Below are 25,644 nucleotides of genomic sequence, written 5' to 3'. Positions count from 1 at the left end.
GCATGGCAACAGGACTTAAATGTTCAGCTGGAAGATGATAAGTGGTTCTATTGTTTTATGAATACTAGGAAAATATCACTCCATGGTAGGCACAGGCCGGTCCATTTCAAATGTCTTAACAGGACATATTATTACCCTGAAAGGCTATGTAGATATGGCCTGCGTGAGGATGCTAAATGTACGAGATGCCACTCTTCAACAGCTGATTTCTGCACCTGGCATGGTTGTGTCCGGGAGTTTACTCCTTCTGATAAGGTGTATTCGAGTAATTGGGAAGGGTGGTTGAAACTGAACTCACATTGGATCCATTGATGGCGCTCCTGGGTTACACCAAGGCCCTGCCAAAGGCAATACGTAGATTGGTCGACATGGGGCTGCTTATCGCCAAGAGAAAGGTGGCTCTGTGCTGGATGAGGGGTCCCGTCCCGACGCTGCGGCAATGGTCCCGGGACATGATGTACTGTTCTACACAGTCGTAAAACTATAGTGAACTGCTTCCGCCCAGGAGCCGACCAAAAAACTTTTGGGGATTATATACCTCATACATGCAGGGTGCAAGGAGTGACAGTGGGGAAGAGACAGCAAAGTGCATGACATGGGTGATGCAAGTGCTGATGAACTCGCCGGAATTGGCTGAGGCCCGGCGTGGATGGCCCGCCCACTCTGATGCGTGGGACAATACTGATGTGTGGGGTATCAGAAGAGTATGTGTAAACGCTGAGACTACAAGCATGGGAGATATGAGGAAAGGTACTCGTTTCGAGAGCTTAGCTCTGAGCACGTTAAAAGACAAGGAGGGTCACACCACCATGATCATACTGGGAGCTATTTGATTTAACCCATACCGCAATGTATTTGGTGATTTATTGATTCCATCCGTCTGCCCAAACTGGGATGTTGGCATAACGGCTGTGTAAGAAATTTAGTGAGCGTACTAAGTGAAATTTGTGACGTTGGGCTGGGTGCACTGTGCCATGACGTGTATTTGTCTGCTACTACAATAAAATGTTTAATAAAAGAAATGTAGTCTCTTCCTTTGTACTGCTTGTTTGTGCCCATGATGCTTTACCTGATCCCTTTCTGAGCTGTTGGGACATCTCTTCTCCACATTCCTGACAGGTACATTCATTCGCGATCTAGTTAACCTCTATGGTAAAAGTTGTTTGTCCTGTGCGAAACGTTTACCAAACTTTCTGCAGTTTTAAAATCTTCATTAAGGCAAGCTTGGATGTTGTGGCAGGACAGGACGTCTGGAGGGTGGATGTGACTTTTAGGTTGTCCTGCATAAGCCTCAGGTTCTGCTGTATAAACCTGAGAGTGGGACAAACAAAAGAAAATGTGGAAAGGGAGGTCACAATATTTTCTGGGAGTATTTTCACCTTAGTACCTTGATATTTGTCCCGGTCCCCAATGATGAAGAATTTCTAAGTCCCAAAGGTCTGTAGCATCTCTTCGCCTGTCTCAAAAGTCTCCACACTTTCAGGAAATGCTTTCTTGACCTCATTTTGTGAGTTAAAGTTGCAGCAATACTCCCCACCGGTTGTCAGTAGAACGCGGGCTATTACCACGCGTGCCATTACAATGCTGTTTTTACAACGCAAGTCGTTACAATGACTTGCGCTGTAAGCGCTGGATAGTGGAATAGTTTAATTTTCTATTCCAACTCCAGCCCACGTTACAGTAGGGAAGGTGTTGGAATAGAAAACTAAACTATTCCCTATCCAACAGCGCCCTCTGGCGCAAGTCGTTGTAACGACTTGCGTTGTAATAGCAGCGTAGTAATGGCAGCGCGTTGTAATGCCCGCGTTGTAAAGGCTGCTCACCCTCCCCACCAGTTCAATCCATGCCATCATAAAAATGGGTATCTAAAACCATCTCCTCTTGTTCATTTGTTGTAAATCTGACCCCCTGTCTCATAAAGGGCGATTTCTTTCACTTCTTCAGCTCAAGGAAGAGGTTTCACATGGGCTGTAAGGTCAAGTTACCACAGGCCTCGTTTTCAAGGTGGATTCAGGGTGAACCACCGATGCCCGGGACCATCTCAACGCTTCAGCTTTGGGAGGATACCCAGGGCATGCATTCTCCACGGGCAAGTCCTGCATACTCATGGCCATGCGAGTAATTTGGGCTTTTCTCCGCTATTCCAAAAGAACGTTTTTTGGATCCAGAGAGTCAAGTCTGAAGCTGAGACACCTCTCCCATACATTCTTGCGAGCTTGCAGTCTGGAATCCTACAGAGCGAAAAGAGAGAAATCCTATGTACATCTGTTACAGGCAGTTCTCGACAGATGGTGAGTCAGGCAAGGGAATAGAAAGGCACAACCCTAGAATAAAATACAAAGACAAGACTTTGAACATGCACTCATGGTACAAGCACGGCATTTCCACAGCGAGCAATCTACAGAAGCAAGGCACAAACTTAACCTTCGACACACTCAAAGAATAACACAATCTAGATAGCATAGAATTGTACAACTTCCTGAAGATTAAGGTAGCAATAAGGAAAGCAGGCCTGAACGGACTAATACCATCACTCCTACAATACGCCACTAACCTTAATAAACTAGGGCACCAAGTCGCACACCTCTACAAGGCCCTAGGCCCAAAATCCACCAAACTCAACGATAAAGTCACGACCTATTGGGCTACACTAGTGGGTAGGGTGCTAAGTGAGGAGGAGAGGGCTGAGTTATGGAGATCCACATCCAAGAAAAAGGTTACAGCAACTCCAAACCAGACTAAATTCTGGCTCATATATAAGGCATACTGGACCCCCGCCCGCCTAGCCTCCATGGGAATCCGCGACAGTGATTCCTGCTGGAACTTCAACAAACAAAGGGGGGACCTCGCACACCTACTCTTTCATTGCACCAAGGTTAGAAAGTTCTGGAACATAATCGAAAAACTAATAAGCGACATCACAGGGGACACCATGCAACTAGACTTCCACAGCCTGGCACTGGGGTTCACGTCTCCCTCAATCACAACCAAAGAAGACAGGGACCTCATTGACTTTCTGCTGACAGCGGCAGTCAAAACAGTTCTGAACAATTGGAAAGACACAGGGAAAGCCACGCCCAGAGCATGGCTCAACTGGGTCACATTCTAAAAGGGGCGGACACCATAACAGCGACACACTCACCAAAAACACACAGGCAGTCAAATATGTGGGAGTCCCTAGACAACTACCTATTATCGCACAAACCCCCATAGGCAGTATAGCCAGACACCCAAGCCGATAGGTGCCAAATACCCAGCCCACTTGATAGTGCAAACACCGGAAACCTGTGCTGCTCCTTTCTCTCTCTATCTTTCCTGTCCACGGTCGGGAGAGGGCTTAAGAGCGACAATCGATTCAAGACAAGGGGAAGGAGGACCCAAGCGGCAAGGCCGAGTTTGATCGACTCGCGGCCGGACTAACACCAATAAGACTGAAAAGCTGAACGGAGGTGGACCCCTCCCCCCCACCACCCCCCCGGGCGTTTTTCTTTCCTTTTTCTTTCTCCTTTCTTTCCCCCCCTCGTTTTTTTCTTCTCTTCTTCCCATGTATATGTTGTGCTCCATGTAAATATATCCTTTTTTTAAATAAAAAATTACAGAAATAAAAAAAATTAAAAAAAGAAAGGAGGAAACATGTTTGTGATTTTCAATGACCTCTTATTGAATAAAAATAAAATTATTAAAATGTATCTATTGTATATATTTTCAGCCGTGACTTGGCTCCTTTTCAAGGATAGTTGCCCTGAAAATAAGCTGTATTACAGTTTCTTTCACTATAGAAAATCAAATGATCAGCTGAGTGGTTCAAGTGTCTTCATTTCTAACTCTCCCTAAATGCCTCCCAAAGATGGCTGAGTTACTCATTCCAAAGATCAATGAATATTCCATACCCCATCTGTCCAGCCTTCCCTATGGTGAGTGGTTCTACATGTCTTGGAAGGAAACTCTATGCAAAGGAATAAAGGGCCATATTATCAAGAAAGGGCGACACATTATTGCCGCTTTAGCAGCAGAAAACTGCCGCTATAGCGGCGATAATGGGCTTGATAATATGCCCTTGTGAATTCCCATAGAAGCCCAGGTTCTGGTGTTAACCTGGGCTTCTATGGGAATTCACAAGGGCATATCAGCAAGCCCATTATCGCCGCTTTAGCGGCAGTTTCCTGCCGATAAAAGCGGCGATAATGTATCGCCCTCTCTTGATAATATGGCCCAGAGAATTATATTTTTTTTAGTTTTTCCCACGGAGATGGTATGTAACTGTTACCACGGATTTTTTACAATGCATACCATTACCACGCATACATTTACAACGCTGGTCATACAACGCATACCTTTACATCGCAATACACTACAACGCACATACTATTACAACGCATACCATTACATCGTAAGTATTATTATAGGTAAGTTTAACATTTTTTAGTGGTATTTGGTTATGGGGTACGGGGGTATTTTTAGGTTTTAGGGCTGGGTTTGGGTTATGGGGTACAGGGGTATTTTTAGGTTTTAGGGCTGGGTTTGGGTTTTGGGGTACAGGGGTATTTTTAGGTTTTAGGGCTGGGTATGGGTTTTGGGGTACAGGGGTATTTTTAGGTTTTAGGGCTGGGTTTGGGTTATGGGGTACAGGGGTATTTTTAGGTATTAGGGCTGGGTTTGGGTTTTGGGGTACAGGGGTATTTTCAGGTTTTAGGGCTGGGTTTGGGTTATGGGTAGAGGGGTATTTTTAGGTTTTAGGGCTGGGTTTGGGTTTTGGGGTACAGGGGTATTTTTAGGTGTTAGGGCTGGGTTTGGGTTTTGGGGTACAGGGGTATTTTTAGGTTTTAGGGCTGGGTTTGGGTTTTGGGGTACAGGGGTATTTTTAGGTTTTAGGGCTGGGTTTGGGTTTTGGGGTACAGGGGTATTTTTAGGTTTTAGGGCTGGGTTTGGGTTATGGGGTACAGGGGTATTTTTAGGTTTTAGGGCTGGGTTTGGGGTTTGGGGTACAGGGGTATTTTTAGGTTTTAGGGCTGGGTTTGGGTTTTGGGGTACAGGGGTATTTTTAGGTTTTAGGGCTGGGTTTGTGGTACAGGGGTATTTTTAAGTTTTAGGGTTGGGTTTGGGTTTTGGGGTACAGGGGTATTTTTAGGTTTTAGGGCTGGGTTTGGGTTATGAGGTACAGGGGTATTTTTAGGTTTTAGGGCTGGGTTTGGGTTATGGGGTACAGGGGTATTTTTAGGTTTTAGGGCTGGGTTTGGGTTTTGGGGTACAGGGGTATTTTTAGGTTTTAGGGCTGGGTTTGGGTTTTGGGGTACAGGGGTATTTTTAGGTTTTAGGGCTGGGTTTGTGGTACAGGGGTATTTTTAGGTTTTAGGGTTGGGTTTGGGTTTGGGGTACAGGGGTATTTTTAGGTTTTAGGGCTGGGTTTGGGTTATGGGGTACAGGGGTATTTTTAGGTTTTAGGGCTGGGTTTGGGTTTTGGGGTACAGGGGTATTTTAGGTTTTAGGGTTGGGTTTGGGTTATGGGGTACAGGGGTATTTTTAGGTTTTAGGGCTGGGTTTGGGTTTTGGGGTATTTTTAATATATATTTACAAATAAATACATTAAAATAAATTTAATTTCATTAATATAATTATTTTATAATTTAGTAATTATTAATTAAATTAAATATTACATAAATAATTATTTACAATATATATTAATAATATATACTTACCTATACTTACGTTGTAATGGTATGCGTTGTAATAGTATCTGCGTTGTAGTGTATTGCGTTGTAAAGGTATCCGTTGTAACATGACCTGCATTGTAAAAAATCTGTGGTAATGGTATGCGTGGTAAAAGTACGCGTTGTAACATCATATATCCGACTGAGATATGTAACTTGAGAGGGGAAGTGGGCATTTTCCTCCCCCCGCCACTCACTACCAGAATCCTCTGGTGGGCCCCTGAGTCTGACCTATACCATAGGTATTCATGTACTTTGCCCTGACAGGGGGTCCCCTGAAGTGTTGAGGGGACCTCTGAAGCAATGGGTGCCCCCCTTTTCACAGGGGCTTGTGTTACGCCCTCGGCAGTACTTAGTAATGTGAGGTGGGACAAGCGAAGACTGCTCTGCCATCATTCTGTTCAGTGAACATTTTCACGGTTTTGATTATCTGAGTAGGGTACGCGTCACAAGGTAAGGCTAGTGCTTCTGAAACAATGGGTGCCATTTTTTCATCTTTCCTTTTGCTTTACATTAATACAATACATGCACAATATTGCAGTAATGTCAATGACAGATTATAATGCTGCAATCACAGCTATGTACAGTCGATGCCTAGGAGTCTGCTTTTTACAGCCAACAAAGCAGACATTCAAATAACATTCCTCGTGTCTCCCTTCAGGAGGGGGTGCAGTCGAGGAGCTGTAAAACCCATGTCCTGATTTTGGTCCTGCATGGAGGCAACATCCTGGACACTGGAGGGGGAGACCAGAACTGCAAGGCTGCTGACATCAACACCTTCAGCTCGGTCTTCGAGAAGGTGACCAGAGCCCACTTCCCTGCAGCTCTGGGCCACATCCTCATCCGACTGGTCCCCTGCCCGGCCATCTGCTCCGAGGCCTTCTCTCTTGTTTCCAAGTAGGTCTCAGCTACTTATTTATTTATTTACGTTCATGTAAAATTGTTTTGAACGTGTTATAGAAAGAAAAATGTGTATTTTATGTAGCTGCTAATAATACAGAGACCAGAATGCAAACACATAGGGTTAGAAGTTACCCATGTTGTCTATACAGATTATTATGCATTATCAATATCAGATCAATAATACTAACACCTATATATATATTCCTCACTTCATAAAGAACCTTTCTGCCATTTCTATTTGCTATACATGCCATGTGTTATTACCTATTTTAATAGCATTCACTTTATATTCCTGAGTTGGCTGAAGTGTGAGTTGGAATGTTTAGGATTCAAACTGGCCATCTGCATATCACAGATGCAACTCTTTGAGCCACTTTTGCTAACTATGAAGCCCCTGGCAATCCTGCCTGGTGCAAGTCCAAAAGGATGGTAAGAAATAGCCAGGATTTTGATGTCGAACATACATTGTTTACTTGACCTAAATGAAAGATGTCAATGTTTCTGCGGTTTGAAAGATGCAAAGCCATGTATTTATATACCAAAGGATGTTAAGAGGCTGAACCAACAGTAGAGCCATCGTTTGCATTCTCCCGGATCTGTTTTACTTTCCACAAACCGTGGTTCACAAAACCATTTTGCACCTAATTTCCATATTGGTTGTGAATTTCCAATTTCTGTCCACAAAACGTGCATTTACATTCGAAATGCAGTTTCTCAAACATAATATTAAACGAGAATGTTGGAATACCACACAACTTTGAAAGTTCTTTGAGTGTTCATAAACATTTTTCAAGCATCCTCCCTCCCCATAGATGTAATCAAATAATTACTCAGGAGGTACTTGTAAGAAATACTTCTACAATGGCAGAGGTTACACTATCAGTAGTCAGCTGCACATTACGTCAATGATATGGTTACCACATTTGTCGGTTATCAGAGCACTGTTGCATGTTTTTCCTCGTTTCTCTAGCTCTGTGCTCAAGTTGGGGCTCCTGTCCCATTATGCTCTACCTTCAGAGATATATATGGGGGCCGGGCCCCTCGCCCTTTGGCTGGATGCTGCAGGAGCTAGCTGCAGGGCCTGACATCCCGCTAGGACCTGCACCCAAATCCCCCCAGCAGCCTCCTCCCCGCTGCGCGTGGCATTTGACCTTTGATCATGGTAGAAAAAGCTCCATTGGCCATTTACAAGAGCCTTTTGTTTACAACTTTTAGGAAGGCGGGACATTTGTGGGAGTACAGCAGTATTTCCGCAGTACCAACCATTCAGATAGCTCCAACGTTTTGAGGTTTAACTCCTTTATACCCAGAGCCCATCTTTAAATGCTAGTTTCCTGAAAACGGTTGTAAACTTACACCAGATTACAAAAGCATGATTTCTTCGTAATGTTCTAACCTTCTTCCCAATTTGGTGTAATTCCATTCAGCCATTCGGGGAGCTTGAACCTAACTTTGTGGATGATAGCTGGTGCCCTTCCTTCTCAAACTGTAAAAACACAGCTTGGTTGAAGTTTGTTAGTGATTACAACATTATTTGCTGTCAAGAAACCTAGATGACCGATGAAGCTTACATTGAGGAATTTATACTTTCTGTCAACTGACTATATCTCAACAGCGGGTAGGGCAAAGGAGGGTTTGACCGTGTTTATTTCTGTCAAACTCTCCTGTGTGCGAGCCGTAGAAACTTCGATCATTCAATAATGCGATTGTTGTTAAAGAAATAGTTATCAATTCAAATAGTCGCTCAGGGAAGATCCCTGGCCCAATGAACATCCCTATTTTTATGAAAAGGGAAAGGAACCTTTCGAATTGCTGTTGTCTGATCTCTTTACTGGACTTCTCCAATAAGATTCTTTACTGGACTCCACCACTAAGTTCCTGGCCAAAGTCCCTTTGTCCGGACTAAAAACGTGGGCTGAAGAGCACAAATATGTTATCAGACGTACAGTATGGGTTTTGTCCTGGAATTGATACAGTAGAGAAGTGTTTTAGCCTCTACCTTTTAATTCGGAAATACATCAAGGCCAAGGAAGGTGCCTTACATCTAGCAGTCATGGACCTCTCTTGTGCTTTTGACTTGGTTAACTTCTCTAAACTGTGGCCTAATAGAACACATGGGGATGGAAAAGGAATGAGTTACTCTGATAAGACATGTGTTGCTTCTGTAAAGGTTCATTATGTCCACGGGGTGAGTACACTACTTTAATAAGATCAAATCATGCTGTGCCACAGGGCTGTACTTTGGCCCCCTTTCCGATTTTATCATAAATACATGGGGTGGATTGGTATCTATCTCTTAGCGGTAGGGATCTGCCACTGTTGGGGAACTGTCCATTACAATTTTGCTACTGCGGATGACACAGTTCTTATTCCAAGAACAGATAATGGCCTACAATTGTTGCTTGATTTATTTTGTGCCCTTTATGGAAGATTTGGATCTAAAAGGGAATCTTTCTAAATCATTTATTATGACGAATGGACCCCGTAACACCAGGAGTAAACTTTTTCAAATAGAGGGTATCCAGTTAAGTAATGTTAAGACTTTTAATTATTTGGGAATCACTGCTTCTGGGTATTAAACTGTGCCCCCGCCTTACAAAAATGTAGCAGGGCAAATAAACTGTTATTCGGTTCTATCACAATTAAGACCATATACCAGTAAAAAACATGTTTCAAGTCTATATGGGTAAATGTATGTCAATGAGGCTTTACGGGGAAGGTGTATGGAGGTATAGCAATCCTAAACTGCTCCAATGGGACGAGAATGGCTTCATTTAAAGGGTTTTATCGGCTCCTCATAGCCCTGCTGTTTTTGTATCTCATGCGGAGGTAGGATTGAGTTATTTGAAAGACCCCATGGTTTGGCTCCTTTAATGTTGTGGATCAATAACTGGTGCAGACCTTAGGGGGGTCTAGTGAGGTTATTTTAAAGGATTGCTTAGCCCCAGATAACATGGATTGGATTTCCTGGCTTGCCTATGTGATGAAAGTTGTTACATTTTTGGTACTCCAGGACTTTTCTCAAATCCCACATGTATAGGTGCTGATTTGAAAGAGAAGGTTGAACATTTTTGCTGTAAGGTAGGTTGGAAAAAGTTCCATCTATGAAGTCAGTAGAAAACTGTGTTTTCGTGTCCGCTACTATGGGGGCGGAACCTTATGTGGTTGTAATATCTAATACTGCGCGTAGATATGATCTTACTCTTCTGGATCACAGCACTACTCACTTTATGCTGATCTCTACTTAAAATTCTGTCCTGCATTCCTGCTTTTTGGGCCTGATTTTACGTCAAACCAATATTAGACAATTTCATAATGGGAAGGCCTTTATATAGCACTTAGGATCGCCTCAGGTTCTTATGCATAATAATTAATTTGATCGGAAGTGCCCTTAAGATTAGGAAACACTACTGTGTAGTTTAATCACATAATTAATTGATGTATGATGAATTGAGTATTTTTAATGTGTCCACATTGTTCTTTTTAAACTAGATAAGATCTGCATTGAACCGATTTTAAGGTGTTAATGTTTTTTTTGGTAGTGAAGTCCTCTCTTTCAGGTTAATTTAAATGTACTTAGACGATTACCATGGTAATTACTTGTTACCTATGAACTGTATCTGTTTTAGTTGTTTAAAACTTTCATGGCTTGTTAGCCAAATAGGAAGTAATGACTGACAGATCGCACACAAATACAAGAGACCACAAAAAGAAAGGAGCATGAGGAAATGAATGCAGAAATGGGATTCAGGAATTGCAAGACCCTATTCCAGGAAACAAGCACAGGACTGGAAGTACCCAGGACAAGGAGCACTGAAATACAGGCAAGAAACAGGCACACAACAAGGATAGAACTGTAAGGATGAAAAAAGAACTAGGAACACAGGAGTACAAGGCATGCTGCAGCATATCACAGTAATCTGGATTATTTGTTGATCCTACACTTAATTGAGGGCACATTTTAAATTGTAAGTAATTGATGCAATCGATTAGGGTGAAGACTAGTGGAGAAAGCTGCAACAGACAAGAGACAGGACGTGGAGATATGCGTAACAAGCTAAATATGGAATCCAGGGTCTCTTCTGCCTTAGAATTATTGCCTCTGGCTTGTACCTCCAAAAAATGGAAACCCATTCATATTTAAGGTTCTTCATAGAAGCAAGAGTGAGGAAGAGACCTGTACAACTAAAGGTGGGTAAAAAACTTAGTCCAGCTAGTAAACACCTCAAGATACATACAGAAACATGTCCTGCAACGGTAAAGGGAAGCTATCCACAGCTCAGCAATAGAGATATTAGAAGAACCTGGAAATGACAGCATGGTGAAAATGCATAAAGTAATTGAATTGCAGCTTCCCTGGCAGCTACGCTTTAACAGAAGTTAATATTTCCAGATAAGTCTAATGCATTTCTTTATTACTCATATCAAAGAAAAATTATTTTTCTGGTGAATGTGAATGTGATCAGCTTCAGAAGCGTAGCCAATGTCGCAGCAGGCCTCAGGGGCCACTAAAAGCCTCAATATTGTTGTATTTTACTACCCAAACAGCAGTCATGGGGCCCTTTTCTGGCTTGCTCTACAGCACTGCTTAATTTGTAAAACAACACAAGTGCCAGGGCCCTTGTCAGAAGGCCACTGCAGCTTGCCCCAGACAAATCAGACATTTCCAAGCCGCTAAAGCTATAAGAATGGCTTGGGAGGCAATTATTAGTCACTAAACAACTTTTGTTGAGCACATTTCTAAATGAGCAAATAGTGCCACCCTATGTCAGACTCTCATAAGTTCCGGTGCTTACAATTAATATTAATAATAATAATAATAATAATAATAATCCACATTTGTAAAGCACGAACAATCACCCGTAAGGGTCTCAAGGCGCTGGGGGCCATCAGGAAGATTAAGCAAACTATTGCCCAGAGTCACATGGTGCGGGGGATCGATCTGTGATCCCCAGATTCCAGCGTCAGTCACCCTGGCTGCGGCGCCACAAGTGCCGGTGCTGCGGCGCCACAAGTGCCAGTGCAAAGCACCGGGAAACCACAGCCTCATATTTAGCACTTCTCTAGGGCCTGTGGCTTGCATGCTACCCTACTGATCGACTTGTCTATTAGTTAGGCTTTTGATGTTTTTATACATAGAGAACAGAAAGGAACCTTAGAGTCATTGGTGTGGGTTTAAGAATGGTGTACCTGTATGTTTCTGGCTAATTCAAATTACTTGTAAATGCGTTTAGAAAGCCTGTGTTCGGGGCAAAGAGCAGAGGCCTCTATTGGTATGACGACACGAACATGGGATGCTATCCCGGAAATGAGTAGAAGTCTCTGCCCTATAAATGACGCACTACTGACGCCCCAGCACTCAAGTGTTTGGGCATCTTTAACCCCTCCGCTGTGCCGAACGTTCCGCGCTGGTGTGGAACGTTCTATTGTGTGGGCGGGGCCAGAACGTTCAGCGGACGAGTGCAGCACTACCGAGGTAGTGCACGCGACGTCCGCTGAACGTGCGCCGCACTAAAGGGGTTAACAGCAGTCATTGACCCACAGGTCCAAATCCTGAGGAAAACCCTATAATTACTTGCGTTTGAAACGCGTCGACCACTGGGCAAAGACGAGTCTACTCTTTTGGGGGTACTAAATGGGAATCTATTCAAAGAAATTTCGTTCCCAGTAGACTTACGAACCTATTAAAAAACTGTATAGCTCTTTGCACCTAATACAGGCAGGACCACTGGAATTGTTAAGGATCCGCCTGTTACATTTATACATCAAATATGGACTGGTTATTTACAGCACATTCATATGACATTAGTAACTGTATTGGTGTTCATATTTTTTCATGTTTTTTCAGATATGTCACATTTACGTATATTTGTTGTGATGTCAAAGGTGTTATGTCAATAAGTATGGCATACTGAATAAGGTGTTGTATTTTTCATGACATTAATGAATTTTTTTTATCCATGTGTGTAAAAATAAGTTGTGAAATAAATCACAATTACTCACATGTACTTAGAATGGTTTTCTAAGTGTATTTACAAGTAATTTGAAATGACCTGTTCGGCCATTATTTTGTTGTACAATATTGGTGTGGTCCAGGCTGGATAGTGATAGGACCCACGTCTTTACTATTTTCCCTGTTTCTGGCTAATGACATTCCCTTTTGAAATGGCGTCACAATGATCAGTAAAGATTACCTTCCTCTCTAATTCCTCTTGTATGTTTCAATGTAATAACACTAAGATCTGTGCAAAATATGTAGCTCTGAGGCATTCGAACCTCCATGCAGGCAAATGTGGATGCCTTGAACTTTAGTTCATCCCAGTTTTTTTATAGGATCAGGAAACTGTTTCTTCATATGTAATTTCAAACCTGTTTCTTGCCATAATATATAGGGATTTTAGCTTAGTTCTCTGTAGATCTTAAAATGTGACAATTTGAGTCAATGTACCTTTGGATGCGTAACGCTATACAACAAAATTGTTGCAGGGAAGGTGATGCGTCGGTTTCCTGGCTTGCAGGAATGGTGATTTGTTGGTTTCTTACTGCGCTTCCGTGGCGGTGCGGCTAGCAACGCCGTGATGCGATGAAGATCTGGTGCAATGAAACAAAGATGGAGTCTTCTTCTTGATGCAACACGCTTCTACGATGTTGCGAGATGTCTCGACTAGATGCAACAGCTGCAGCAGCAACACCCTTGTTCGGTGATGCGACGACAGCGACTTTGGCGGTGACACTCTTCTCCGATAATGCAAGATGCTTCGGCTCGATGTGACAGCTGCAGCAGCGACACCCTTGTTTAGTAATGCGACGACCACGTCTACAGCGGTGACACACTTAGCCGTGGATGTGAGGCACTTGTGCGATGCGTTGTGACAGCTACAGCAGCGACACCCTTGTTCAGTGATGTGACGGCAGCGCTGCGGTGGTGACACGCTTCCTCGATGTTGCAAGACATTTCTTGTGATGTGGTGCAATGCGACAGCTAGAGTGGCGACACCCTTGTTCAGTGATGCGACGACTGCGACGGCAATACACTCCTTCTTCATGAGTCGCGCTTCCAGCTCCTTGGGACACGCAGTCCCTCAGAAGGCACAAAACAGCTGCAGGCATTTCCAAAGTACTCTTGGGGAGCTGGTGGATGAAGTCTCCCAAGCCCTTGGAGATCCTTCACAAGCTGAATAAAGCACACAAAGTTCCTTTCTCCTTTCTTTGGCAGTCAGGCAACCACTGCAGGCCAACCCCCCAAGCAGCACTGCAGCTTAGGGATAGTCTCTCCTCAGTTTCTAGTGGTTCCTCTCCTCAGCAAAGGTTTCTTTACTATTAGGACATGCCACACACATCAGGGCTTGTCCTACCTTATACTTACAATGCACCCTGCCCTTGGGCCTACCGTATGGGTGTCTGATATGAAGAGCAGGGATGGTTTAGGGACTGGTGTGGAAAGTGAGCCCATAATTCTATCAATGCCCAGGCTGCTGGCGCAAACCGCCTCTTAGTTCCCATTCTGAATAATTACCAAAATAAAGAGACGGGCGCTGGAAGCAGGAATCAAGAACAGAGTTTATTTCTCATGAGGAGAGCCAGTCATTTCGGACACGAAACATAGTGTCTTTCGGGAGGTGCTCTAACAAGTGAGCTTGAGACTCTTGCTTTTATACCTTGCAAAACATTTGATGGTACAATCAGGACAGTATGACGCAAAAGAAAGACATCCCTATAATCCTCGTGATGATCCTACTCCACATACGTTCACAATGGGGACCCTTGACCTGCTGATAAGAGGGGAGGGCAATCATGCAGCTGAGTGTTTCGTAGGATGTGTGCGCCTGATCATGGCCCAGGGGGTGGGGTGGCTAGGCATACAATAAGGGCAGTAAATGGTATCTCCTGGCTTAGGCGATGGCCTCGGACATGTGTGGTCAGCTGAACTCGGGGGAAGGGGTCATCAAAGGAGTGGTATTCATGCCTGCGTGGACAATCGAGCGTGGAGGGAGGGCTTGTCAATAGAGGGGCATTCATGGAAGGGAAGGAGGTGCTGGTCAGGCGCGGCCGTGACTCTCAAGGACAGGGCTTTGCGGAAGAAGAGGGTTTATGACTTGCTCATATGAGGAGAAGGAGGGGGTCAGGGTGCGTGCAGGGCCAGAGTCGCGCAGAGAGAGAGAGAGAGACCTTATGACCTGTACATGAGAGAACAGGGGCAGTCAGATACAACTGGGGGGCTATGTCAGCTGAGGCGAAGGGTGCTTCTCCGAGAGGGAAATGGGGAATGCCTGGGTCAAGCAGGAGGGTTACCTTTCACATCAGGATCGCGCAAAGGGAAAGGGTTTCACGGTCTATACATGAGAGAGGGGGTGCAAGGTACGCACAGGAGGGAAGCTGGGGATTCCAATGGGTAAAAAGGCCATGGTGCCTAGAATGGCTGTACATATGCATAGGGGTACGGGTTCTTACTGGCAGGGTGATATGGTCAATAATTTACAGTATCCATGGTGCCCACAGGGAGAGGAGTGGGAGAAGAAGGGAAATGAATGCTGTCTATGTACATCAATTTCGTCAGATTTCACAGTCGCCCCTTTTTACATGACAGCAATCATTTTTGCAGCTGATGGGATTACAGGTAGACAAGCATCGATGACGAATTAGCACTTTGTCGATACTAACATGTGGCGTACAATCATAGACAGTTAAGGTGATGGGAAGAATGCAGTACATGGGAAATTACTTTTTCGTTGTGTTCCTGGCAATTAAACGCACTACATAGCATAAATCTTTCTGACTTAAAAAAATGTGACCAATGAACAGTTTTGACCAGGTAGTTGGGAGCGGAATTCAGTTCAATACACAAGATCTCTTCGTCACAGTGTCTTTTATCAGCGAGCCATCACTGGTAGGCTCTAATCCGGGTACTTTCGTTGGCGCTGTTGAGCACCGGCGGTGGAGCTATAGGTCCAGCTCGGTTCTATCCTTACGCGTTGCAGGGTGCGGTCAGTCCTCTGCTGTTAGACCACAGTCCTGTTCCCTAAACAGTCCGTTTGGCGGCGCCTTATGCTCGGCACCTATAGTTCTGTGGCAACACCCTCTTCCCATATAATTGCAGCTCTTTCCTTTGGCAAAAAGTCACGTGGGAAGGTGGGTGAATGTTGTTCAAATAGCCGATAGGAGAGAGAGTGAGCGGAGTTGGGTCAGAGTTCCTGGGACACACAAAAGGGACCAAGGGAGCAAAGGATAACAAGCAGGCAGGCCCATCAATCGGGCCCAAAGAAGGCGGACGGAGACTCCAGGCACACGTGGGTTAGCAGTCGGAGGGCTTCAAGGCGGCCCGCCATTTTTCATTTTCCACGTTGAAAATGCGGTCTCGTCCCGTGTCTTGTTGCTCTGCAGCTCCACCTCTGGTCGATGTCATACGTGTCCCAAGGTCTGCAGTCAGGCTGAACGTCACATCCGACCCATCTCCTCCGGTGATCGTGAATCTTTGAATAGGTACAAGACAACGTTTTAGTGAAATGGCAGAAGAAGACATCTACGCATATGAATTCCTCCCTCAATTTTCCGCATTTGAGATTTTATGCTCATCGGTCACAGTCAGAGGTCTATTACCCAGCAGTGCATGTGTCAGCATTCCTACTGAGTTTATGGCATGTTTATTCATTGTCCTATTTATAACTCACGTGAGGATAAATGACATTTCCATCAACTGTGCGTTACATCATATTCAATATTACAGAGCATTTCCCTTCAGGACTGGCTAACATTTTCAGACAGGGCGGGGGTGCTATCGTCGAGAGTCGGGCAAAACAAGATTTCCTCAAGGGTCAACAGCTACTCATGGTCATTATGTTTATACCCGGGACAGCAGAAGTGGTTCTATCAAAAATGGGGATGCTTCGGGCGCTTGCGCTTGGGTGCAAAGGGGGTGGGGCAATCTGGGTATTGGGTGTCAATCTAGACGTTGGCGTTCGTCTCTGAAGAACAGACATAGGATGCCATTGACATACAGTTCCCCTATAAATGGCCAGATTTGGGGGACTTTAGTCGTCTTACCTGTCCTTTCCTTCTCAGCCAATTCAAGTTCATTCATTTTGTAGAAAGGAGAGGCAGTAACATGGCGAGATATAGTTATTTTAGTTTCGGTCAATTTCGCTGAACACCTTCGTGTTCAATATGTATCAAATCAGACTGGTGCCGGTGGGGCACAATTTTACCAAAAAGAGGGAGGGAAAAATAGGGAGACTCTCATAGAGAGTGAGAGTCGTCCGCAATCTAAACGAGCCATTCGGTACACGTATGACATGTAAGGAGAGAGAGATAAAAAGGAGTGGAGAGAGAGAGAGAGAGACGTGTACGAAAATAGGTCATTTAGTGCGCTCACAACACAGAACGGCAAAGGTCAGGTGACCTGTAGACACAGACAGAGGGGAGACATAAATTCGTACGTTACACACACACAAACTCAGACAGGGAAGACGGCACATATATTACGCATATACAAGACATTCACGACAAGACAGGAAACAATTGTTAGTCTACAAGATCTGTTTTTATATATAACCTACGTATCTTTACTATCCTATTTATCTACGTGCTTAGCTCTTTCTGCCCTTCCCCCCTTTCCCTTCTCGCTTGTCATGCCTGCGAGCGTTCCCAATTACCAATACTCACACCTCGGTTGGTTGATCAGAAATTAACCTGGTCGCGCTAGTTACCCATGGTTGGATCTTAAACCATTTTTCTGTTCCCTCCTGTGGTGGGAAGTTCTCCAGGCTGAGGCAACGGCAAATATTGATTGGGAAAACAGTCGGACAGCTTGGCTATATCTGTAAGAGTGTGAGAAAGGGGGCAGTGCATTTTGAACATCGGCAACATTTCTAACTTCCTAGGCGGGTGGTGCCGTGGCAACCCTTACCCGTACAATTTTTCTTTGTCCTTTCCCTACCTAGTCAAAACGTCCAGTCACATTATTTAACGCGTCGTTTCTAGTCAAAATTTTTTTTTTTTTTTTTTTTGTCATTCAGTACTTGTCCAGTCTCTATGTCAGTCCATCCTCCCGTTGCTATGCTCTAAGGAGGAACAGTCATGTTTAAGTCTACGTCTTTTAAAAACTTTTATTTGTCATAAGGACCATGCTCATATTCCCTTCTTCCCCTTCTCATCGGCGGTTCGGTCGTCGTCCATCCATACATCAGCCAGTGTTCCGACGTGACCTGCAGAAGGGAGGAGAAAGAAGGGGTGGGGGGGGCAATATTCAAACCTCATCAACATGCAGTAATCCGGAAATGTTTTACCTACCACATACTCGACCTATCTCCACGTAGTGCATTTCCCTACCATCACGGCGTTTAAGCCCAGATGGACCAGAAAGGTCAGACAGATAATCATTGACGATCTGTGTACCATGAGCTACTTGGTCGTAACCCCTTTTGATCGGGTACGAGGGTGGCGGTCAGGTGGCATTTCTGTGGTGTCGTTTTAGGGCTTCTAAAGCACTTTTCCGGCTGCCTGTGAAACATAGTGTGGTTGCTAAATATCGGGTCCTTTTAACCTTTAACCTTCATCATACTTTCTCGTCGCTCACAGTAGTAATACATTCAAAACTCATTAATGCAACCGCTACAACTATGCTTTCGTTTTTAAAAATACTTTTAATAAAAAGTGTTGACGCATAAATACAGGCCTACAACCCAGTGGACTAGCCACGGAGCAGATTGGAACTGTACATGGGAAGAACGAAGCTGGTGGCAGTTCATTGCATAAAGTGCGGCAGTGCAATAAAATCGTATTAGACTCCCCTACAGAGCAAGCATGATGCATGTCAGTAATTCATCTTTAATAAATTCATAAATACATTATCCAATGTTCATTCATTACCTTAAATTACACCAATTCATTTTCCAACTCATAATCGGTACCCACCCTAAGTCAATTCACTGTCCAAGCACATACTCAATATCCTTCATATCTACTTTCATTATCCAAAACGTTATATATATCTCGGGGTAAAAAGCTTGCGCAATCAGGGTGCAACAAAGTTCATTAAAAACGTCTCATTTTGTGTCGGCGCCATTTTGGGTGGGGTCAGGCAAGTTCCAGCACAGTCAGAGTGTCTCTAGTCTCGCATGGTTGGCCCAGAACTTTCCATTGGCAGTTCAGAAAGTCTCGTGCAATGTGGTTAACAGTCTAACAATATGGTCCATGAGTCAAAGAATGGGAAGGGCGGCAACAATTTTCCTACCGGGTCATTCTGGTGTTCCTCCGGAACTGAACAAGCCTGTGCCGTGGCGGCATTTTAGCCATTTCCGATCCGAGTCTGGTGCCGGCAGGAGTAGCACCGATGTCGTGGTTCCCAGCGAAGGGGGCGGGGGCACCCATGCAGGGGGTCGGGGGCCCCCGGCTCTTATAGAATCTTCAAGGTCGAGGAGAGGCGATATGGAGCGAGTGCCCGTCCTGGGCAGAAGACCGCTTTTTGATGTTGACCCTCTTTAAGCAAAGAGTGTTGGGGTGTCGCTGGAAGCCTCCACCTGGAGGGAGGTGGGGGAGGGTCGTTCGCGCCACCTCCCCCTTCCAGCGACCCCGCGCCGTTCCTCGGCTCCGTCGTTTCGACATTGGCCGTGCCAGCCATTGATGATGGGGGGGGGGGTGGTCGGCGGCTGAGGCAAGACAGCCCCCCCCCTCCCTTTTTGACATGTGGCGGGACTACCTCCAACTCTCCAGGGAGCTTGAAATGTGGCGGGACTGCCTGTACCTATGCAGGCGATGGCATGCGGCGAATTTGGCATGTGGCGGGACTACTTGATTTGCCGCCGTTCTCGCCTTGGCTTCGGTCTTCGACAAAAGCCGGATCGGGTGAGAGAGAGGGGTGGTCGGTGGCCGAGGCAAGACAGCCCCCTCTCTCCCCGCGGCCTGCAGGGCGGCAGAAGAGAAAAGATGGAGAGGTCCTTGTCATCCTTTGGACCGCCTGCCCAACATCATCTCCTCCTGACCGTGGCCAGGCGAGTCCCTCGTGCCTCGAGGCCTCGCCTTCCGGATGGGCGTAACCGCGGACCTGTTGCACTTCGGGAGCTTCCGGAATGGGGTAGGTACCTATTGAGTTGTTTCTATTTCATGTGACCGTTATTTGGGCGGGGCGGGCAATGAGGCAGACATGTTGGGAGCAGGAACAGGCAGTGAAGCCTAGCTACCTCGCGGCTATGTTCTGCTATCAAATCTTTTCGCCATTTTTCATTTCTTATTACGAACTATTTCTAATGTTTCTTATTTTTGGTGAAGTCAAAAGCTCATCAGGGGGTTACTGACTTAGCCTGATTTCTTTTTATTTTTCTTTCTCTTCCTTAGCGTGTTTCGAGCTAAAGCTTTCTGTTAGTAGGGAACGGTGATCACTTCATATTTTTATGTGTCCTTTTCACTAGGGGGGTACATCTGGGCGGACCAGACGAGTCCCCTCCAATAAATGGTCCGGGGTGGAACGAGATTATCGATCAAAAGGGGAACATATATTTCTTCATTAGGGTATCATCCTGGACAGACCGAGCGATGTACTTCCACTTACTAGGGTAGCCTCCTGGACGGACCAGTCGGTCTATTTCTACTAAATGGCCCATGAGTAGAGAGCATATGTCCTCCATAAGGGTAGTCTCCTGGGCGGACCATGCGAGCTACCCCACAATAACCAACCAGTGGGGAGTGGGTAGGACTGACGAATTCACAAAGGGGCATAACCTACCCTTTTCTACTTGCAAAGACTAGACAGAATATTTCTATTTCACGTTGTTTGCAAATAGAAAATACCTCAAACGAAACAATTCCTGGGACAACAATGTCCAGGCAACCAACCAATCAATGGGGAGAAAAACAGGCATGACGGATTACAACGGGGACAAATGTCTGCATTACCTGCCCTTCGCTATCCATAAAGGGAACAGAATATTCCTATTCGTCTCTGTTTGTGGACAGGGAAGATCTCAAAGAGCAACAATCGATTATTAATCGATTTCAAACAATTCAGTGGGGAGAAAAGTAGGCATGACGGATTACAACGGGGACAAAAGTCTGCATTACCTACCCTTCTCTATCTGCAAAGAGGGACGACGTTCCTATTCGCCGCTGTTTGCAAACAGAGAATGTCTCGTTCTCAAAAGAGAACCAATATGTCAAGTAGCCTTCAAAGCTAAATGAACCAATACCAACCAATACAATATCAGTATACAAATACCGATTTCAATACAATCAATCAATCAATCAGGTGGATAGAACCACCCTACCAATCAGGCGTAAAAACACCCTACTTAATCTTACCCGGACCGGACCATACGGACAGTTCTTCGTCTTCCTCCTCCAGCGCCTGATTTTTCTCTTACTCCATGTAGCATTCCTGTGGGATTCCAGTCAGGACAATAGGTCACTCAAGAGAGGTCCTTTTAGAATTGGTGAAGTTCTGTCGATCGGCAGCCGGGCTAGGGCCCTCTCAAGGCAGGTATACTCCGATCATTTTAGACGTTCACTTCTTCGTCTGGATCTCTCTTACCGAACCCTATGTCACTGATGGACCCCGCGTTGGGACGCCAATTGTGGAAAGTGAGCCCATAATTCTATCAATGCCCAGGCTGCTGGCGCAAACCGCCTCTTAGTTCCCATTCTGAATAATTACCAAAATAAAGAGACGGGCGCTGGAAGCAGGAATCAAGAACAGAGTTTATTTCTCATGAGGAGAGCCAGTCATTTCGGACACGAAACACAGTGTCTTTCGGGAGGTGCTCTAACAAGTGAGCTTGAGACTCTTGCTTTTATACCTTACAAAACATTTGATGGTACAATCAGGACAGTATGACGCAAAAGAAAGACATCCCTATAATCCTCGTGATGATCCTACTCCACATACGTTCACAATGGGGACCCTTGACCTGCTGATAAGAGGGGAGGGCAATCATGCAGCTGAGTGTTTCGTAGGATGTGTGCGCCTGATCATGGCCCAGGGGGTGGGGTGGCTAGGCATACAATAAGGGCAGTAAATGGTATCTCCTGGCTTAGGCGATGGCCTCGGACATGTGTGGCCAGCTGAACTCGGGGGAAGGGGTCATCAAAGGAGTGGTATTCATGCCTGCGTGGACAATCGAGCGTGGAGGGAGGGCTTGTCAATAGAGGGGCATTCATGGAAGGGAAGGAGGTGCTGGTCAGGCGCGGCCGTGACTCTCAAGGACAGGGCTTTGCGGAAGAAGAGGGTTTATGACTTGCTCATATGAGGAGAAGGAGGGGGTCAGGGTGCGTGCAGGGCCAGAGTCGCGCAGAGAGAGAGAGAGAGACCTTATGACCTGTACATGAGAGAACAGGGGCAGTCAGATACAACTGGGGGGCTATGTCAGCTGAGGCGAAGGGTGCTTCTCCGAGAGGGAAATGGGGAATGCCTGGGTCAAGCAGGAGGGTTACCTTTCACATCAGGATCGCGCAAAGGGAAAGGGTTTCACGGTCTATACATGAGAGAGGGGGTGCAAGGTACGCGCAGGAGGGAAGCTGGGGATTCCAATGGGTTAAAAGGCCATGGTGCCTAGAATGGCTGTACATATGCATAGGGGTACGGGTTCTTACTGGCAGGGTGATACGGTCAATATTTTACAGTATCCATGGTGCCCACAGGGAGAGGAGTGGGAGAAGAAGGGAAATGAATGCTGTCTATGTACATCAATTTCGTCAGATTTCACACTGGCAAGTGATTGCACTTGCCCAGTCAGCATGGTAGTTCCAGTCTGCACACAGGCTCTGCAATGGCAAGCCTTAGACACACTTTTACAGGCTGCTTCTGTGGGTGGCACAACCAGTGCTGCAAGCCCACCAGCAGCATTTGGTTTACAAGCCCTGGGCACTCTTGGTGCACTGTACTAGGGTCTGACAGGTAAACCAAACCATCCAATCATGGAATCACGAATCCATACATCAATTTACAGTAGGGAGCACTTGCACTGTGGCACTGGACAGCAGTGGCACAGTGCCCAAAGCATCTAACACCAGCAAAACACATGAGGCAATAGCAATAAAATGGAATGAAGACCCACACCAAGGTGCCAGGTCTAACAGGGATGCTGTTTAGAATAACATGGAAGACTAAATTAATTGTTGGACTTGGCCCTCTCTGCAGGGTCATCTCCAAATGTTTTGCCTTCACTCCTCCATTTTTCTGGATTTCTTTTTGTTGGTCTTAGGACTCTGTACACTTTACCTCTGCTAACCAGTTCTAAAGTCCTCCCTCCTTAAAACATGTTTGATTGGCTTATACTCAATTGGTATATTACATTTACTTGTAAGTCCCTAGTAAAGTGGCACTGCCTGTGTCAAGGGCTTTTAAATTCAATGCTACTAGGGGGTCTGCAGCACTGATTGTGCCACCCACTAAAATGTCTCAGGCCAGCCGTTGCCTAGCCTGTGTGTACAGTTTTAAATTGCCATGTCGTCCTGGCAAAATAAAACTTTTGCAGGCAGAAACATTCTATTTTAACACATATATGTCACCCTTATGGTAGGCCTGGACAGCCCAGAGGGCAGAATGCAGTGTATTTAAGTTTTACATGTCCAAGTAGTGGAAAACTCCTAAAGTCATTTTGCACTACTGCTAGGCCTACCTCTCTCATAGGATAACATGGGAGTTACCTAATTAAATTTTAAGTGTAATTTCCAAGTGGGAACAGGTAACTTGTTCATGTTTGGTGTCGGAATTGTAAAGAAAAATCCTAACTTATGGTGAAGTCGGATTTCATATTACAATTTCGAAAATACCACTTTTAGAAAGATGCCATTTTCTTTCCTTAGCTTGTCTCTGAATTACCTGACTGGATTTGGGTGACAGTTGGGTTTTGGGCATTCCTTCTAGACAGCCTCATGCAATGGGGGGCTTAGTTGTGATTGGTGGGGCATCACTGACAAAATGGGAGGGAGGAGATCGGCTCAACCTCACTTACACTACAATAGGATGTTTCCTGTCTCCTTACAAAGGGCTGCATAGCCCCTATAGGCAGTCTGGAACAAGGGCCAGGAATGCAGGACATCTGTGCTCTTTAAAGGAAAGCCTCCAGAAGCTTCTTCCTACTTACTTCTTAAGCTTTGGATACTCTGCCATGAAGAAGGACTACTGAGCTGTTGAAAGGTCTGCCACTCTGCTGGACTGCTACTCTGGAGGAACTGCTTCCCTGTCGTGGTAGCCTGCTGCCCTCTTGCTTAAAGATGAAGAACAGGACCTACAGCCTTATCTTAAACCCAGGACCCCAGTGTATCTTCATGGGATAGTCTGCTAGCCTCTTGTTCTGAGCCTGAGGGACATAAAAGGTTCACCAGCATCCTGCACCGGCCCTTGGACCCATCCGCAGTGAGATCCTGACCCCTCAAGCGATGCCCCTCAGATCCTGGATCCTTGGTGTTGCTTAGTAAACTGAAATCAATCTTTTGGGTTCTTCGCGACCATCAGCGGGCCCCTTCGCATGAGACCTCACTGCTCTGGCAGCCTGACTTTTCCCCCAACGCAAAGTTACAGCAATGTCCACCCACAATGCCTGACCTGCTCTTTGCGCTAACTCAGCATCCTCCAGCAGTGCCCTCCCTGCACCTTGCCGCCCCCTCCAACATCAACAGCTTTCTTGGCACGGACGTTGAGAGGGTAAATCTTTGTGGGCCTAACTAGCTGACCGTAGCCTACCTGCACTCCATCGCAATCGGCCTGAAAGTGTGACCTTGACCCAGTCCAGCATGCCAAGTTACTCCAAGTTGAAACTTTGTGCTTCTTGCTGCTATTTTTGCTAAAATCTTTTGAAATTCATAACTCCTGTGCTACTCATGGGATGTTTGTTTTTTCGGTCTTGTTTTATGCATTATATTGTACTCTATTTTGCTAAACTGCTGTGGGATCTTTTTGTGGTGTGTTTTCACTGTTAATGTAGTGTTGCACATTGCTTTTTGTTTAAGCTTGACTGTGCTGCCTGCCTACTAGATGGTGAGCACAGGTTAATTTGGGGTGTGCTTGTGTGTACCCTGACAAGGATTGTGGCTGTTGCTTGACCAGGGCTAACACTCCTATCAACCAACAACCAAATTCCTGACATTAACTTACAAGTATGCATGATCAGGGTTATCCTTCACTACCTTATATAGGAATCCCAGGGGCGTCAAGGCTACATACTTGGTTTGTAATATCCCATACACACCTATTTTCTGGCATCGCATAGAGATTGTATATTCTCGCCCCTGGTATTCTTCTCAATGTAACATTTCATAAAGGTTGTGTGCTGCTCTCTTTACTAAACAACAGGGGTGATTCATCTCTTTCTCGAGGTTGTTGTTTCCAAGTTTGGTGCAGTTTAGCACACATGGGAATTACCCTCATAACCTTTCTTGCCTTTTCTCTTCTCTGGCATTCTGTTGGCACCATGAGTGGGTGTGTACAAATGGTTACCATCATAGCAGAGCTGGTATTTAATTTCGAAAGCAGAGTGGTGCTGTTCTAATCACCTCACTCAAGACCAAAGGTAAATGTTGCATATTACTGCTCAACTATAGCAAGTTAGGAACAATAGGGCCTGGTTGAGTGTTTATAGGAAGATATCCTGTAGCAAGTTCCATCTCATGAAACCCCTTAGTTTGGCTTGAGCATGTATGTTTTATTAAGCTGCATGCACCAATAGTGCTCTCTATGTTACTGTATCACTCTATCAATCCTTCCAAGCCTACCTATTGAGAGTCTATATACACATATGTATCTGCCCATATGTCTTAATACCCCCTTGTGTCTAATTATCAGTCCATTTATCTGTTTAGCTACCTGTTTGTAATTGCCTACCTACCTCACAATTCGTCAGCTTATCTATTGCTGAAATCTGCTGTTTACCGCTCCCTCTGTTTACACCTTCATTGATGTTTATTCTTTTCATCTTTATCTCTCACTACGAAATGTCTTTCTTTCTTATCAGCCAACCCCCTTAGTTTGGTTACATATGTGATGGGCGAACAGTTACATTTCGTTGATGATTAAAATCCAATGTTACTATTTTGTTGATGTGGAACA

The 25,644-nt window shown here is 45.2% G+C and overlaps 1 protein-coding gene across 1 annotated transcript in view; it reads left to right on the top strand.

Annotated features, from left to right (window-relative positions):
* PITPNM3 (PITPNM family member 3) overlaps nt 1–25,644 on the top strand; it is a 1,845,859-nt gene that overhangs the window by 1,159,087 nt on the left and 661,128 nt on the right. The window contains exon 5 of the mRNA XM_086954539.1: nt 6,370–6,605. Within this exon, the coding sequence (XP_086810665.1) occupies nt 6,370–6,605 (236 nt within the window). The remainder of the gene's footprint in view (nt 1–6,369; nt 6,606–25,644) is intronic.

Source organism: Lissotriton vulgaris, chromosome 2_1, assembly GCF_964263255.1.
Source record: "Lissotriton vulgaris chromosome 2_1, aLisVul1.2, whole genome shotgun sequence".
NCBI classification, from domain to species: domain Eukaryota; kingdom Metazoa; phylum Chordata; class Amphibia; order Caudata; family Salamandridae; genus Lissotriton; species Lissotriton vulgaris.
Note: the sequence above shows the minus strand (reverse complement) of the source record. Positions and strands in the feature narration are given on the sequence as shown.